Raw genomic sequence first — 17,232 nt, 5'->3', positions numbered from 1 at the left:
ATCACATAAGATTAAGATTACAAAATGAAAAAGCAGATCATCTACTATAAACAAAGTTCATGATGAAATTCAATTCTTTGTCACCCCTACAGCTTTACCAATACTAAACAATACAATTTCTTTACACAACCTAATTTCCTCTAAATAGTTCTGGTTTTTAAGCAATGTTCCATAGCATACATGTACAGAATTGTGCAGGCCTTATTAAACTGAAATCAAACATTAATTCGATGTCACAATTCAACACCTTTTAATTTCTTCCTGTGTAATCTATCAATGGTTGACTGAATCTTTGTTATCTCCTTCTTCTTGTCTTTGGGCTACAAACGCTGTTGTTAGATCTTTCAATAAGTGAAAAATTTTTTGCTCTAGCCTGGAACTATGTCTGTCAGCCATTCCAACAGGTGTCGTTCTTCGGCTGGGTCTTAGCCTTTTTGTGAGTATACCAGCCTCATCTCTAATCTCTTTCTGTGACCTGCTTTTCTCTGTTCCTTCTGCCGCTTTGCTCAGAGAGGTAACGTTCATACTGCCATAGGCTAGAAGCGGATATCATACAGTTGGTTTGAGAGGATCTCAACATTTTTCCACCCCTCCACACTGTGATCATGATCAAGAATATACTCTTGCGTGCTTTAGTGCCAACAGTCCTGACTAAGTTTGTCAGCTACTGTTTCTTTGTTGAATTAAATCCTCTATTCCATGTAAGTTGACACCTGACCCATGAGAGTAGGAGTAACTGTCTGACAACAGACCACAACACCTGAAACTCTGCTTTTCCAGCAAGGCACTCATCCATAAAACCAACTATCCAGTCTTTTGTGTCATAGGTCAAAAGCCTTCTACCACACCACGTGCAGAACTGTCAAGAAATTACGGAACTCTGACAATACCTTGTCACAAGTCACATCATCAAACCTTTCACACCTTGGCATACACAAAACCTTTTCATTTTTGTAATTGATTTAGTCTTTTTCCCCATGGTCTTTGGGTTTAAGAAAGTTATTGTTTCTCACTAGGGTGTACTTCAGTGGAGATTTATCCTGCAATTTTAGAACAACTGCTTTCAAAAAATCTCTGCATTCAGCTCTGAAGGCCATGAGAGTTCATCGTTTACTGATGACTGGTTCTTAGCTACAGCCAGTAGTCTATCAACTGAAGCAAGTTCGATCATGCTCAGATTGACATGGTTAGAAACTGTTGCATATATCAAACCTGCAGCAAAGTTGGAGGCAGTTTCACATTTATTAAGTACATTGAACTTGATAATTTGTGCATCAGATTTTCATTAATGTCATGTAAGTCTAAACAAAGGAAAGGAAGAAGAGGCTGATCAGCTTGGTATTTTCTCAAAAAAGGTTCAAGTATACTGGCAATTAAACTAAGAAAGCCAGACGACATGAAAGCAAAGGGATAGATAAGACTCCAGCTTTTACAATATCAAAAGATTTGTTCTTTGGCAATGTTATTTTTTTTCTCATTGCAGCTTTGACAAATTTTCCAAGTATGGAAGCATAACATTGCTTTTTCAGCAACAGAATGTTTTACAGCCATCGGTGAGCACAGAACTTGGCTGGTAAAAGATGTGGAACCAGTTACTTTTATATAATCTCTCTTCTGGCTGGGCTGTCTCTGAACAAGATATAAGCAGATGTAAGAAATGACTCAAGCTCCCATGAGAGCCTGCACCCACGCTTAAATGCATTTGTGCATAACATGGAGTCCCACAGCTGCCCACATTTAACAAACCAACACTGTGATTGGTAATCATGTCGTTATTAATTTTCTCAAGAGGTTTAGGTTTACAGAAGGTCCATCCATAGAAATATTGAAGTAAATTAGCTTGCTTGAAGTTTGATTCGCTAATTACCTTACTGAACTTTTGTGTGAAGGTCTATGGCTAGGAATGACCCACAAAATTCCGAGGTCAGGTAATGAGTCCTTACAGCATTGTCACTCCAGTAACGAACATGGAAATCCAGCTGTTTAGTTTGAGTCTTATGGTTAGAAGATTCATCAAACAAAAGAACATACTCAGGCGACGAATTTACACAGTCAGAAGCAATTTCGAAAAGTGAGGAGCAAGCCCAAATGAAGTTAGATACTGGCTTTTGTTTGACCGCACTTAAATTCTGCAGCTACTTGGCTGTCTGGGAACTATAGTCGAAACAGTTCAGCAGACTTTTCAGCAGATCTGAAACTGTAGTGTGATTCACAATCTTGAGATCCACAGGATTCTGCCTTCAATCGTTCATGTGCTCATCACGAAACCTATTTCAAAGAAAACATTTAAGTTACCATTAATGTTGTAAACATTATGTTCTGTCTGAATAAAGAAGGTTCAAAAAGCAATAATTAATGACTGATAATATAAATAATACTAAACTAAGTTAAAGTATAAAGATGGCAGCATAGTTGAAAATGAAAGTTATTTTCAGCTAACTGATTTAGGCTTTAAATGTTAAATTGTTTGATTTTAAAAATCCAAAAATAATAAGTATTTGCTGGTAAAATAGGATACATAGCATACATTATTAATTATACTTTCTTTTTAATCTTTCCTGATCAGATGCCAAAATTCAGATCAATTTTCTGCAGCAAAGCTGTAGTAAGATTCGTGATTGTATAAAACTCTATTTGTAGTTCGAATCATGAGAAAATGAAAATCTCAACTTTTTAATTTAAATAATTCTTTGCTATTTACTGATCTTTAAGCTATTGGCTTCACTGTAAATTAGACGATAGGCTTAATAAAGAGTGGAAAAAACGCAAAAAAGTTATGCACGCTTTAAATTTAATGTGTTTTTTCTAAGTACCCACATCGTTAACTAAATGAATCGCTAAAGATAAATAATTGTCAACTTACTGGACACACTTGCAGAGCTGGTCGGTGCCGTCTGATTTGAGCGGGCTGTGGATGTTCTCGATGACGAAAGTAATCAGTTACACAAAAGCGCGCATCTTTCAGAAATACTTTTATTTGCCTTTGGTGTCTTTCGGTAACCATGTGCTGTTTCAGAACACTTTCGCCCATTGATGAAAGATTCAGAGATATTTTGCAGGCAGCACATCGGCCAATGTTTATTGCTCAAGTCTTTTATTAACCAATCTTTATACTTGTCTTCCTTTAGCCACTTCTCCTGAAAAGAGCACTTCCCGGCATCTTTCAAATTGTTAAGCAGACAAAGAAATGTGGTCGACACGACGAGAGTGAACTCGCGAAAGGCCGAAACGGACGTTCCCGCCGCGAGCGAGACTGGGTAGTCATGTGATTAAAATAGCAATGCAGCGAAAAAATCGTCGGTATTTTGCGCCAAAGTCTACTCCGGAAATAAATTTGTTGTAATATTTTATCGATAAAAGGACTTAAAAGGGTCACAGAGAAAATGTAAGGACCTGTGTGAGAATTTGAAAGGACCGCATGGCAAATAAAAGGACTTAAAAGGCCTTTTGGCGAAAATTCAATATAAAAGGACTTAAAAGGACCTTGCAAGGACCTGGGAACCCTGTCAAGTATGTCGAGGCCAAGCTGGAGTTGAAGCCCACCCACAAACTGGATGACTTAGTGCCTGACGAACAGATTGGGGTGAGGGTGAGAGGGTGTCGACGGTGCAGAGATTGAGGACAGGAAGGGCGGTGGTGGTGGGGAGAGATGGGTACCCAGGTGCTGGTGACAGCCAGGAGCACGTAACTGTAAAACAATCGATTGGGGGAGATAACTACCCAAGCAGCCCAACACGTGGCTTGGCAGATACCCGGCAGTAACCTCATCCACTGCACGTAATTTCGGGATTTAAAACAAAAAGGAAAAAAGAAGCTTCATCAACCCGCCATCGTCGGTACTGACTGCGTCAGCTTGGCACAAACAAGAGACGCCACGACTGTCACATCGTCACCAGCGTCTGCACGACACACCTAACCACCCGCCTGCCGCACCCGGCAGTGACGGCCACCCGAGAACAAGACGGAGGAGACGCTGACATGCTTGATCTACACGGACAGCTGCCATCACATTAATTCATGGCGTGTAATTACAAAAAACGGCCGAAACCTTGCTGCTTCTACAGCTTTTGTAAGTTTAATTAATAAAAAAGGTTTTTCTTGTGTTAAACATTTATTCTAACTATCTTAATCAATCGTTACATTCCCTTTCTCTTTTTCTCGAGCGGTTTAATGAAGAGTGGACGACCAAGTGTCCGAGCTGATGTAAGAAGTGTAGGCTTCTGATGGCTCGCAATAACAACTAATCGAAAGCGACAATAAAATGACACAGTCAGACCGGATGGAACTAATAAAAACCATAATTCACGCAGATTCGAACCGCAGACCACCCGCAAAAGCAGGTCTGAGGTTGGTCCTCCGTCCACGCTAAGTCGTTTGGATAGCATTGACCAAGCGTGGTCACGTGATGCTCGTCTCTAAGATACCAGGCACGAGGGACTCCATGTGGACCACCTATGGACATCAAAGTTACAGGTCTGAACACCTGTAGGTGATCGTCGTACACTAGGTGCGATGTGTGCGAGGTGGCGATCGCGCAGGTGAGAGACGAGGTGATAAATGTGAAGAGGTGAGAGATGGGCAACAGCTGTGAGGGGCTGTAAGGGTGGTTTGGACAAGATAACAGACATCTATCCGACAGAGAGAAGGGCATAAAAACGCAATGGGCAAGGACTTGGAGATAACTCGACGGGTCTGCATGAGGATGAGAGAGAAAGGAAGATGTAGTGCAGACTGTCCACCAGGACTGAGACAGGTGGGGAACTGAGATGCGGGTAGGATCACGTACTACCTGTCGCTTCGTCTAGAGATGAGCTCATTTTTGTGCAAAGGTCCGATGGACGGACACTCAGCTGGTCTTGGTGGAAGCACAAATACTGACTGAACCTTGTGAAAACAGCGTAGATGCGAACCTAAAGTCGAAACAAAACTAAACCTAACGACCTTACAGACGGTTGTAGGTCCAGCTCCCTGCTCTGGCCCCCGCTTCTAGCCCCCGCCCCGTGAGTGCGGACATGCAAACGCGCGTGTAGCAAACTGTCTTCATTAAAGCAGGCCGGCTTATATAATTATCCCATAAAGAGAAAGTAACAGCGTGATTGGGGCCTTATCTCCGCCGTACAAACCGCCGCCAACACGCTCGCGCCCTGCCTGCTGCGGTGATGAGACGCAGACCAACCTCTAACAGGCTGCTGATGGCGCGGGGTCGCCGGGTCACCGCCCGCGATTGGTGCTTATCGCCGACATCAAAGGCCAGCAACCGTCGGCTTGCACAATAATTGGCTTGTAGTGTCAGACCGCTGTCTGCTGCGAGGCTCCGCTGCCAACGGCTCCTTTCACACCGGCAAATGTTTCTTTTCACCTGCTGAGAGGGGGTTGGGGGGGGGGTTGGGCTTCATTGGCCACGGTCCTGCAGGGTGTGAGGGTGGGGAGGGACGAGGTGTGAAGAAAATAAGGGGATGTGTGTGTGAGGGTGGTGGTTGTAGGGTGCGAGATGGAGGAAATTTGTGCATCAGCTAGAGAAACACCCAGGGTCGCTTCCACGGTAGCCACACCAGCTTCTGAGTACTGCCTCCCTCATCACACATGAGATCAATGACGGGAAGAGTGTTGAAGATGTCGGTGCTGCAGCGACAGGTCTGTGGGTGACAAAGGTAATGGCGGTGGTGGAGAGAGAAATGTCAGTGTCCAGACGTAAATGAAGCCCTCAAGGACTCGGGCACACACACCGGAGATCGCTGATTTGCCACAAAGAAGTGTCTGAAGGCTGCAGCTATTCTGGTTAGTGAGGCACAGCCAGCCCTTCATCAGCAGCCCGGTGGATCGTGTCTCCTCATTAGAGTGCGAATGAACTGCGGTACCCGCGGCCAGGAAACACTGGGGAGTGGGTGTGAGCGTGTGGATGGTGAGTTATTGTAATAACATTACTACTAGTGCTGTACACCAGTAATCAAGGCGTATCACCTTATCCCCATTATACTAAAGACAGTTCTCCTCTCTCTCTCTCGATGGACAAAAAAAAATCAATGCTTCCATCTGTGATAACAGTGCGTGAGGGTCAGTCAACTCGGCCTTTCACTTACTGGACCAGAAACAGTAACCGACATCACTACTGCTGTGAGTCAAAATCACCGGCGACAGAAGCGATTTGCCGAAGAAAAGGTCACTAAGGAAAACTCCAAACAGCTTAAGAAATAATAATAATAATATTATTAATAATAATAATAATAATAATATACAAAAGCGGACGATCTGCAGACTCTCTGAATATTCTGGTTTCCTCCCTTTTTAACTCACTACCAAACCATTGAATGCACAACGATGATTTCGTATGCAAGGTGCAGGCTTCATCTTTCAGTTACTCTCTGCTGACACTCGACTGTAGTTACTTTTCTCCCCTCGCCCAGAACCTCTACACACACACACAAGGCTTCCCACTGTTAATGCCATTAGAACGAACACACACACGAACACACTTTCTTCTCCACGGTTCCCTCTCTCCTGCAGTTACCACGAAGACCAACATCACGTCTTGCACCTGCGACGGTGCACTACAGCTACAACCACATCAACATAGCAGGTCGCCCCACAACTGTCACATGGCCGACTCGTAAAGTCGGCGCTAATCTGTCAGCAGCATGCTAGAAAAGATAACTCACGGGTCGGCAACCATGAAGAGCGATAACTCGTAAGTAACCGCCATTGGGCGCCGTCAAGCGCACGGAATGGGGTTGGGTGAGTGGGGTGGATGTCGGGGCTACAGCGACCCTCAAGGGAAAACAAACTCACGTCTGCAAAGACGAGGATGGAGGTCTGGTGTAGGATTTACGTGCTCTTGCTTCACTTCTCGACTAAAAGAAGGAGGGGAGGCAACTTGCGCATCAATAAACGCCGTTCGTCTCCATCAAACGCCCCCACGTCTTCAGGATGAACAGGGAGGTGGTGGAAGTGGTGGTGGTGTGGGGAGACTGGAAACTGTTCAACTAAGGACTGCAGGTAAACTTTATAACTCATAACGAACAACTCCGAATTAATTTTACTCAACTTTTTCGTTCCGCTACAAAAATTTGTGGGTGAGGATTGGTAAAGTTGGAACGACTGCAACATCAGGCGGGGGAAGGACTGAAAGAAGTGAGAAAGAATGAAAGGAGGGAGTTAGTGAGAGAGGGAGACTTCAAAAGCCGAAAAGAGGAAGGGTGGTGCCGTCATACAGATGGGCTGCAGCTGCTTTTTCTGGGATGCTGGCGGAGTTATCTGCCCCAATGACTGCCTGTTGCGGCCCCCTTATCGTCAGTGTATCAGGCCGGCGTTGGCACTATAAAGATGTTGCTTTGTTTATGGCCTAAACATGTTGAGAGTTCCCCGCCGAACCATTGAAGGCTAACCCTTTTTAACCTTTTCTTTCAGATCTCGCTCTGCCACGGCTCTGCTCCGCCAGCCTCTATCCCCTCCTCCTCCCAGGTCTTCTCTCATGGCCAGGCCAGACCTTTATTCCTAATTTGCTCCACCCATAGAGCACCACTCTCACCATCACAATCACTACTTGTCGAAAGTGTAGGTTTAAAAAAATAAAATAAAAATCAAATAAAGCCCACCATTGACCCGGGGCATAAGCGTGCTTTGCTTTATGTCAGCTCAAAGACAAAGATCCTCTATCTGTGAAACTGCAATGATTCTTCTGTCTTAATGTGGAGGTATCTGTAGGTGAATAATTGTAGAAGGCAGTATCCTCACTGACATAAACAAGATTCAGGTCAGAAAGCAACACACACACAAACATCCTCACAAACAAAGCTGACAACTTTCAGCGCGTCGTCTGCGTCACGGCCTCAACATGAAAACTCGAGAAGTTGTGGGAAGCCAAACCGTGAACTGAAAACAACGGTCACTTTCTCCTCCTCATCATGTACACACTCATTGTAACACACCATCTAGTAGCGACACACCAACTCTCTCACATCCTACTAGTGATAGCAGACGACGGGAAGCTGCCTACCTTGCCATATCGTTGAGCGTAAGATCCAGTGAGGAGGGAGTGGAAGATGATGATGGTCTCGTCCAGGTCCCACACGAACACTCGCTCCAAGTCTGACTCGGGGCCAGGCGAGGGCTGCGGCCGCTTGGGACGCTTGGTTCCCCGCCCTGCAACAGGCGCGCCTGCAGCACATCATGCACCACGCCGCTCTGTGACCTACCACGTCCGTCACACTGTTAGTACGTCACCACCACGTCCGTCTCACTGTTTAGTACGTCACCACCACGTCCGTCTTATTCTCCTCGAAACCTCAGCCTCCATGTTAAGCACGGTCTGTCAGGTCTGTCTCATGTCTTCATGTCTGTCTTGTGTTCAAATACCTGGCAACATGTCTACGTCACTATGTTGTAATACAAACACCTAGCATACCTGAACACCAAATTTGAATAAGTCAATCGAGTCTCGTTTACGTAACATAGGTTTGTAAGTTAGTTTACACACCTAACGTACAACAAAAGCTTCTGTCTGTGTATATCAAATCATAATTTCGCTCGTTGGCGATCAAAACCTCAGTTCAGATACTTACTTGCTGAACTTCCGTTTTCTTTCAATGGCGGCGACGGGCTGTAGGGTGTTTCTGAAACACAAGTAAAGGGGAATCGTCATTTCTTCTACTTTTCAGTGAAGTGTAGGGTGGAACTAACACCACCTTCCTCTTAAAATAAAATCTGGATCGATGCATAATCTGAAAGCATTTTTTTATATCTCCATCTAAAGCATCACACATCATGAAACTGTCATCGTAGAACATTGTCATCGGGTTTAAAGTCCTACTACAGCGAAGAACGTTTCTGAAATACGCCCTACAGCCAGTCCTCAGCCAAATCATAAAGAAAAAAAAAGTTGTACATGGTATTATAAACTTGTGGAGAGGGGTTAAGGGGGGAACAGTCGGCTACTGTGGGCGATAAAAACAAACATCAGATTTTGTGCGGGTTTTTCTCCCCCTTTTAGAAAAGGTGACGACTGTCACAATGGTGGGCAAATTAGAGATCAGCAGGTGGCCGTCGTCGCTCAGACAGATAGTTGTAGACGCTCCCCGCTGGCTTGTTCTTATCACAGGAGGCGTGAGGGTCCTGAAGTAGGACAGACCGATAATTAACAAGAGTAACCCAATCACGCAGGTCACAGCCACTCTTCCCATCTCCCTCACCCCCACCACACATCCACACAGCGAGGGCCTAAGAAGGGTGGCGAGTGAAAGGAAAAGTACCCTCCCTGGCTGGCACCGACTCCAGCGTCCGCCCCTCTGCTTTTCCTCCCCACACGCAAAGGGTGGGTACGTGAAGACTTTATGATGGTAGCCACATAGAGGAGAGAGTAGAGTACATGCCAACGATAGGTGGGGTGAGAGGTGGAGAACTGAGGGGTAGCCAAGGAGATGGGGTTAAAAGGTGAACATTAATCAGCAATGAACTGCTCACAGGACAGTAATATAGATGATCAGTAGGTCTCGATCCACAGACCTAGTCCACAATCAGGGGCAGACTATCGCTACTGACTGTGACTGCTCGCTCTCAGATGGACCAGAGCTTCCGTCAACTTCTGTAGTCTTGCATGGCACAACGTGTGAGTTCCAACCCGACTGCAAATGCATCCAGAACGCGAGAACAAGCGGAAGCATAAAAGAAAAGCAGCATGGATTTTTAATATAAGCCAAAGTGTCTTGTCGATGGCATGCGTGTAGTTCTCTCTTCTCTCCAGCACGCAGACCGTTTGCCAGGAGAAGCCAAGCGCAGAGAGCGGCGAGGACCAAATTAAAGGGAAGACACATCACTAAATCAAACACCGTGGACAAGCCGCAATGGCTGCCCAGCCCACCCGCCCACCCGCACGATTTACGAGTAGGAGGCGAGTGGGGGGCCGGGGGCGTGGCCAGTCAGGTGGTGGAGACAATGACGGAGTCGGGGTGGGTAGCTGAGACCCCCACACCCCACCGTTCCCGTTAGGAGCTTCCTGCTGGTGCTTGTCAGCTGTATTCCCCAACCCCAACTTCTACTTACTAATCTACCTGCCCATCAAAGTTGCACTGATTGTGCCTTTCTCCCTCTTCCTAAACTACCCACCACATCGTGATATCGCCACCCCTTTATGCTGTTCACTCTGACCCCACACGACCTCTCAGTTACATCAATTCCTGTTTCTGTAAATAAACTGTCCCCAACTACGTCTCCCAGAGATCACAATATACTTTGGCGACTGTTCACACTTGGCTGTTCTTGTTCCGAAGCGATATGAGGTGTTGTTATTTCATTATTTTCCACAGGCTGACTAAACTGACTGTGAATGGGAAGGTCGATTCGTTGAAGAAAGGAAGATCATCATTAGGGAAACAGACAAAACAGCACGGAATTTGCTTCAAGGGGTAAACACAGCACCACGCGACCTTACCTGCGGAGGTAGTCACTGGGCTGTCGATGAGCTGATATGTCTGGGTAGATGGAACTGACGTCACTGCACCACCTGCGGCGGACCCCAGGTACGGGTACTGATAAGGGTACTGCGTGTAGTTGTAGCCAGCAAAGCCGTCTATACCCTGTAAAACACAAACATCAAATAAAATAATAAAGCCAATTAGTGAAGATATTTTTACATTTTTTTACGAATGGGAAAAGGCCAAATAATTTGGTGAGGAGGAAAGAGGACACCAAGTGTCCAAGAAATCTTTTTCTCTCTCTCTCTCACACACAAAGTAGAATTTACGCAGTCAGAAGCCCCAACCCAAGTGAATTCGTTTTCCATTTCGGATCACGCTGGCACCATACACCTACCATAATTCAGGAGTGAAGGACCATATCTATTGGACTGCTTGCTACCAGGTCATCGAAACGGCTACAGAAGCAGTAATTATAATAACAAAGACATCTACAAACTACATACGACTAATAAGCAGGCGAACCAAATTGTAACCGGCTTACAGGGCTACAGGGCAAGTTTGCGCGCGCAACAAGGAGTCATTAACCTCCACCGACCACCACCATCAACAACAGCGATGATCTTTGAGTCGCAAGTGGTGCAGGAGGCCATCGATTTTCTTCTACCTGAGCAAATTCCTCCCTCCAATCTTCTTCCCCACCCGTTGCCCAAGCCACCCGTCACCCATCTGGCTCCCACCTTCTCCCGGCGGCAGTTTATGGGCCATAACTCCAGGGTGGAGGAGAGCCGGCGTGGAGGTGAGTTGTGCTGCCTGTGGCCGCTTGTCATAGGCGCGGTGTAAATTATTCACGGTGTCCGTCGTTAGCCCACCGCTCGCTTGGGCGGCCATGACAAAGGCGGATAATGACAGTTCCATTTCGCTAATGGCGGGGCCGTGTCCTCGCGGGGCCGGCAACTCTCGCGAGACCTATGACTGTCGCGCGCCGCCGATGTAACAGCCTCGGCGAGACGGGGGTCCCCCCGACTGGGCAAGGCACTATAAATAGACACCCGGGGGGTAGGAATTGGGGGGAACAGACGGCTGGTACTGAGATCACCACGGAGACTGCACACTAAGCACGGACTTGCACCACAGGAGGGTCGGCGCGCGCTTCTTGACTGAACACCTTTCTGCTTCTTTCCTAAGCATCGCCGATAGGGTCACAGGTGTGACAGGTAACCGACAACCGAGGTGGACATACCCCGTTACAGTTACTCGTGTTCCACGTCAACTTCGACATACCTTCAGAAACGAATCCGTTTCTTATTTAGTGTGTAAACCAAAGATAGCACAGGCAGGATTTTCTGTTCAATTACCAACTCTTCAAATTCTTTCTAGAGTGTGGGTTGACAATTGTCTTTGATTCTTTGAACTGACCGATGCTTCATGATCACTCATGATAACCAACATGGTTTCCTAACGTCTACCATTCTCAGAGTTACACCGTCTCATGGCTTGGTCTCTCACACTGACCACCAGCACTTCACGGCACAACGACTCCATTTGGATGACGAGGAGAGGCAACACCTTACCCGATGTCTTTAACAAGTAAATGTTTTAATAATGCACCAAAAATCCATGTCAGGGAGGGGTTAGGAGCAGAAAGATAGGTCTACTCGTACTGACAACAAAGGGAATGCGATACTCACTCCTCCCCTAGTGCCCAGTACAAAATGAATAAATAAAGGGAACTAACACTAAACGAACCCTCCCCGAATGAACCCAAACAATGAAATCAATATTCATACATCAAAGCAGACACAACAAACTGCAATATTTAAGACTGGTTCTCCAGTTTCAGTCGTTGTCTGTCCAGGAAGACAATTTCCTATTATTTTACGATAAAGCCTAGGGTTGCATAGTTAACATATACATGCATTAATAATCTTTTTACCTCTTTTGAAAAAAGTTACTTTTAATTGTTATTTCTAAAACTGATTGTGTGAACGTGGAGTGAACTAAGAGAAGTGTCAAGGAAGTTCTTCAGCTTCAGCTGGAGCAGCACAACACCTGCTGTAACTGTTGTAGGACCTCGTCACACTCTCACACGGTTGTTGTCTTCCAGCACTGAACACGCTGCCAGAACCTTTCCATGCACCCGACACGTCTACAAAGATACCTCAATGGTGTCCAGTCACAACTGGCAAACTGCAGGTCACACTAGTGACCTCCCACACCCACCAAACATGCCGACTTGTTAGTAACCCCCCCCCCCCTTACAGGTAGCGGACTGGCAACATCCGGTGGAAGGTACAGGGTTATGAGACAATGCTGAGCGGCTACGACAACAAAGTACTCACCGACTGTGGTGGGTAGCCCATCACCGGGGGACTGGAAGTGTAGCCGGGGCCAGCGGAACCTGCAACAGGCAAATGACTTCTAAGTCGAGCATTACAACGGCCACCGAGGGCCACAACAATTAAGGCCAGTCCCACATCATTGGTTATGTGTTCAAGCTGTACACAGTCTCCAGTCAATCGTAATAAAAATAATTTCCATATCAGATCCTATCTTATGCTACCATAATGAACACGGAGGTGACACAAGATGCACTGGAGGTGCTGAAAACAAAGAGTTCACGCCGACAAGTCTCATTAGTCCACAATGTCTTCTGCGACTCTGCTAGCAGGTACTGAGTAGAATAAGTGAGGATGTTGTCGGGTAGGGAGATGACGAGTGGGAATTGACGGGTAGGCGAGAGGGAGGGACAAAGAAGTGAAGGGATGGACTTGCTGGCAGTGGAAGGAACTGGGCAGCGTGCATGCCTGTTTATTCGAGTGGTAGTGCAAGTGTTGTCTGACTAGTCCCCAGTGTTTAGTACCTGTCTCGCCTTAAGGTCCAGAACCTAAACGTTTCCTGCTCCCCAATGCCTAGAGGTCTGATACTTTCTAGTGTCCTGTACCCCATGTCTGATGCTCCCTAGCGTCGAGTACCCCTACTGTCAAAACCCTAACTGTCCGATGCTCCATTAAATACAGTCTCCAACCATCTGACCCTCCCTAGAGTCCAGCACTCAACGTCTGACGCAGAACGACTACACCAACATGTACATCAGTGCACACGCGCACTCAAGCGAGTCAAGGAAGACAACAGACAGACGGACCAAAGGACGGTCGTATTTAAGTGCCAGTCTCTGATCCGTGGAAACCACACCACTGCCCCTCTACCCGTCTGTACTCAGGGCAAGGCCACTCCAGTCCCGGGTGGGCGGAGAGACCGGCCTGATTGTTAGTCACGACACACCTCCTTGCTCAGGCTTGTGTTAAATTTAAATATATATATAAATTATATACTCACAAAAATCATGCAAGCAAGAAAAGAGAAAAATCACACAAAACATATGTCAGCTGCAAATAAAAAAATAAAGTTGGAAACAGGTGAACAAAGTCTGAGAAAAAATTCAGCACGACTTGTAAAGATGTAGGAAAGAAACGGGGAGGCGGGGGAGAATAACGATGAAGAACTCTGAAGAATCAGGAAAACAGAGAGAGAATGTGTAAGAGTTGGTCCAGTGTCGTCTGTCTCACGTGAACCCACTGAGGTTATTTTTGATGGTGCACTCTGACCCCTAACCCTAATGTCACTTTGTTTCCACGCGCAAATTCTAAACTCACTGCAACCACTCCAATATTTTTTCTTAATCTCCTCTACGTCTACCTGACACCCCCAGAAAAATTTTCTCCTGAGAGTTTGTATACATACCCCATGTACTAAATTTTCTTTTTAAAAGTCCATATATATTACAGATTGTATTATTCAGTACAATTTAAAAAAACTAATTTACAGTCGAATGTGTCAAAATAAATACGAAGCCTCATCCCGTGAGCAATTCATTGGCTGTCGCGCGTTCTCAGCCTCTTGCCTGTCACATCAGCTTTTCTGTCTCTACTTTCTCTCCTTTCAGACGGACTTCCTTCGTCTTTATTTTCACTCTCAGTTAGTTAATTGGTCCTCCTGTCACTGACGTGTGAGTACCCATTGACCCTTTCTGCTGCATTCTAAGGAGTGTAAAAGCGATAGTGCAAAGGGAATGTTAAAAAAAAAAAGTTCTGGTACTCTTAGTGGTGTCCCTGAGGGAACTCTCACCCATGTAAAAATTCCATTGGTCCTTAGCCCCCGAGTTGGGGACTTTTTAAATATATGGTTTAATCTAAGTATGTAGTGTACGAAGATAATCGACTATTTCTGGTCCATTTAAAAACAAAAAAGGTTGGGTTGGTACTCGTGGTTGTCTTCGTTAGGGAAGTCTTTCGCACCTAAAAATCCTAGCACGTTCCCTAGCCCCAAGAGGGTGACTCGGTCGCTGACTAGAGTTTCCAATTTAAAAACATGATCTGTGGTAAGGAAGTGCCTTGTCTGTAGGCGGCAGTCGTGAGGTGCTGGAGCTGCGAGCGTGAGTAGGGTTCAGTCAGCAAGCGAAGCCCGAGGCCAGAATTAAAAGACCGAGCACAGCGCGAGGGGTGCAACGTGACAGCGACAGACAGACGAGAAGACAGCGAGAGGAGAAAATGAGAAGGCGGCAGGAAGACGAGAAAAAGACTTTCAGCCGAGACATGAGAGACCGGAAGTTGGGAAGTTAATGGAAGCGGTAGTGGAAGAAGTGATGTACTTGTAGCCGGGGACAGTGCGGGGAGGAGAAGAGAAGGAAGGGAAAACAGAGAGGTGAGGGTGGTCGACGTCGCTGAGAAGTTAAAATGTTAAAAAAAAAACATCAACATGCGGGTGTAAGTGCAACATCACCATGTGACTGCATGTCTGCTGCTTGCTAAGCACTGGCACTGACCTGCGTAGTTGTAGTTCTGACCATGAGCCATGGAACCGTAGTTACTGCTTATGTAGGAGCTGGAGCTGGACACCTGCGACCCCGCCGCCCCCGTCTGACCTTTTTGGATTTTGGACACTGGAAGTGAGCAGGCAACACCAAACACGCGTCACGCAATGTCATGCAAATAGGCCAGAGCACGTGGTCACCACAGACAGCGTGTTAACACGTTAGTACACGCACACCACTACACAAACACACGTTACTGTATCACCAACACGTTTGTTAATATGCTTACTACCCAGCACGTAGCCTGGGGATTGGTTGGCGTGGTCGTCACGTCACGTGTACATTCAAGTAACAATACAGAGTTCGGGGCTTCTTCATTTTCACTTTTTCACTGGACAAGGGGACTTCAGACCTGTCGTTGACGAGACCCTCCCTAACCCGGTTTCTTGCTACAAAGGAACTGTTCGTGACTCAAGTCTCTCCTACCCCACCACCCTGTCTATAAATAACCGTGACTAAAGGGTAGAGCTGTAACGTGTTCTATAATTGTTACTATTAATAGAAAAATTATCTCATACCCGCTCCTCTGTTCACACGTCCAACTGGATTAAGTAAGACTTAAAAAAAGAAAATGATTAAGAGTGAGGTTATAACTGCTATCAATAACCATCTTGACTCAGCCAGGTGTCTAGAGAGCTGCAAGAACTATGGAAGATGCTAAACTGTATACATACCTAACACTCGGTACAAATACCTGGAGAACCCAGGAGGTCAAGCCAGGCTACCTTTTGCCGATTTGCCCTCTGTCTCTGACACCACGCGACCTGATTTGTTAGCAAAGAGTTTATGTTGCCGTCTACCCCATCACGTGACTCTAGGTCCTGGATTATCTAGCAAACAGGTAGTAGAGAGTTTGCGTTAACTGTCTGTCGGACACTGTTGTTACTGGCTTCCCTGAAGACTTGTTGTGACCATTAATACAAACAATTGTTCAAGTACAGTGGATAGGCTGTTAAATTTAATATTACAAGTCATCCGCTTGCTAGATTTACATGGCACGACCCACAATATCACAATAGCTAGACACTAGCAAAACCACAAACCTTCTCAAAGCTAAAACATGACATCCGCACATTAGTTAACAACACTTCCACACAGCGGCCTGTGCTACCTACCCTGGGTGGTTGTCCAATCTACATTCCACAAATTTGATCAAACGCTTTGAAGGCTAAGGCTATGCAGCGAAATAACGGGAAATTTGGTAACTCGACCACCTGACCGCCTTTATATGAATAAGACAGGGGTGGGGGACTGTCATCACCTGACCCGCCACAGACCTTCACATCAACGTCGACATAAAGCCGAGTGAGGCGAACCAGGATGTGGGGAACAATCGCAACTGTCTATGAAGTTGCGTCCACACACTCAAGACTTTTTACAGCCGCCCCACCCCCTTCAGTAACCTCTCCCCCACATCCCCCTCCGCCGCAATCAAACTGGAAGACAACAGCTGACATGCGCACAGCCTGGCGGTCCTCCGTCACATCTGACGTCAGCGATCGACTGTTCTACTCATTGTCAACGACAGTCCATGTCGTGAACTCTGACCCCGAGACTACCTGCTCATTGGTCAGGGGTCACGTGTCAGTCCTATAAAACACATACATATGCATAAGTAAACGTGCGGCATAAAATCTTCTTGCGGGCGAGCACGCTTATTTACACATACACGCGCGCGAGCCCCCAACTTTCTCCCCCCGACTCCTCCCGCCGACTACTTTTCTTTAAAATGCACTTGGCCGCCGATGGAGGATTCCATTAAAGAGGTCGGCTGTTTTTTCATGACGGCGCGACGGCCGGCAAGAGCGCAGGGCGGAAGTAGTGACGTATGTAGGGAAAAGGCATCTGGCATCAGCCCCCGGCTCTGCCCGCTTGTTTACTCTCCTCATAATCCCCTTTCACAAGCATGGCGCCTGCGTCTCCGATAGCAGCCGCCACAAAGCAGCAGGTCTT

The 17,232-nt window shown here is 46.3% G+C and overlaps 1 protein-coding gene across 1 annotated transcript in view; it reads right to left on the bottom strand.

Annotated features, from left to right (window-relative positions):
• Positions 1-17,232, bottom strand: part of LOC112574473 (eyes absent homolog 1-like) — a 67,271-nt gene that overhangs the window by 27,101 nt on the left and 22,938 nt on the right. The window contains exons 8-12 of the mRNA XM_025255570.1: positions 15,232-15,348; positions 12,749-12,807; positions 10,424-10,568; positions 8,559-8,609; positions 7,994-8,154 (exon numbers count right to left, since the gene is read on the bottom strand). Of these exons, the coding sequence (XP_025111355.1) occupies positions 7,994-8,154; positions 8,559-8,609; positions 10,424-10,568; positions 12,749-12,807; positions 15,232-15,348 (533 nt within the window). The remainder of the gene's footprint in view (positions 1-7,993; positions 8,155-8,558; positions 8,610-10,423; positions 10,569-12,748; positions 12,808-15,231; positions 15,349-17,232) is intronic.

The sequence above is a fragment of the Pomacea canaliculata genome, linkage group LG10 (assembly GCF_003073045.1).
Source record: "Pomacea canaliculata isolate SZHN2017 linkage group LG10, ASM307304v1, whole genome shotgun sequence".
NCBI classification, from domain to species: Eukaryota; Metazoa; Mollusca; class Gastropoda; order Architaenioglossa; family Ampullariidae; genus Pomacea; species Pomacea canaliculata.
Note: the sequence above shows the minus strand (reverse complement) of the source record. Positions and strands in the feature narration are given on the sequence as shown.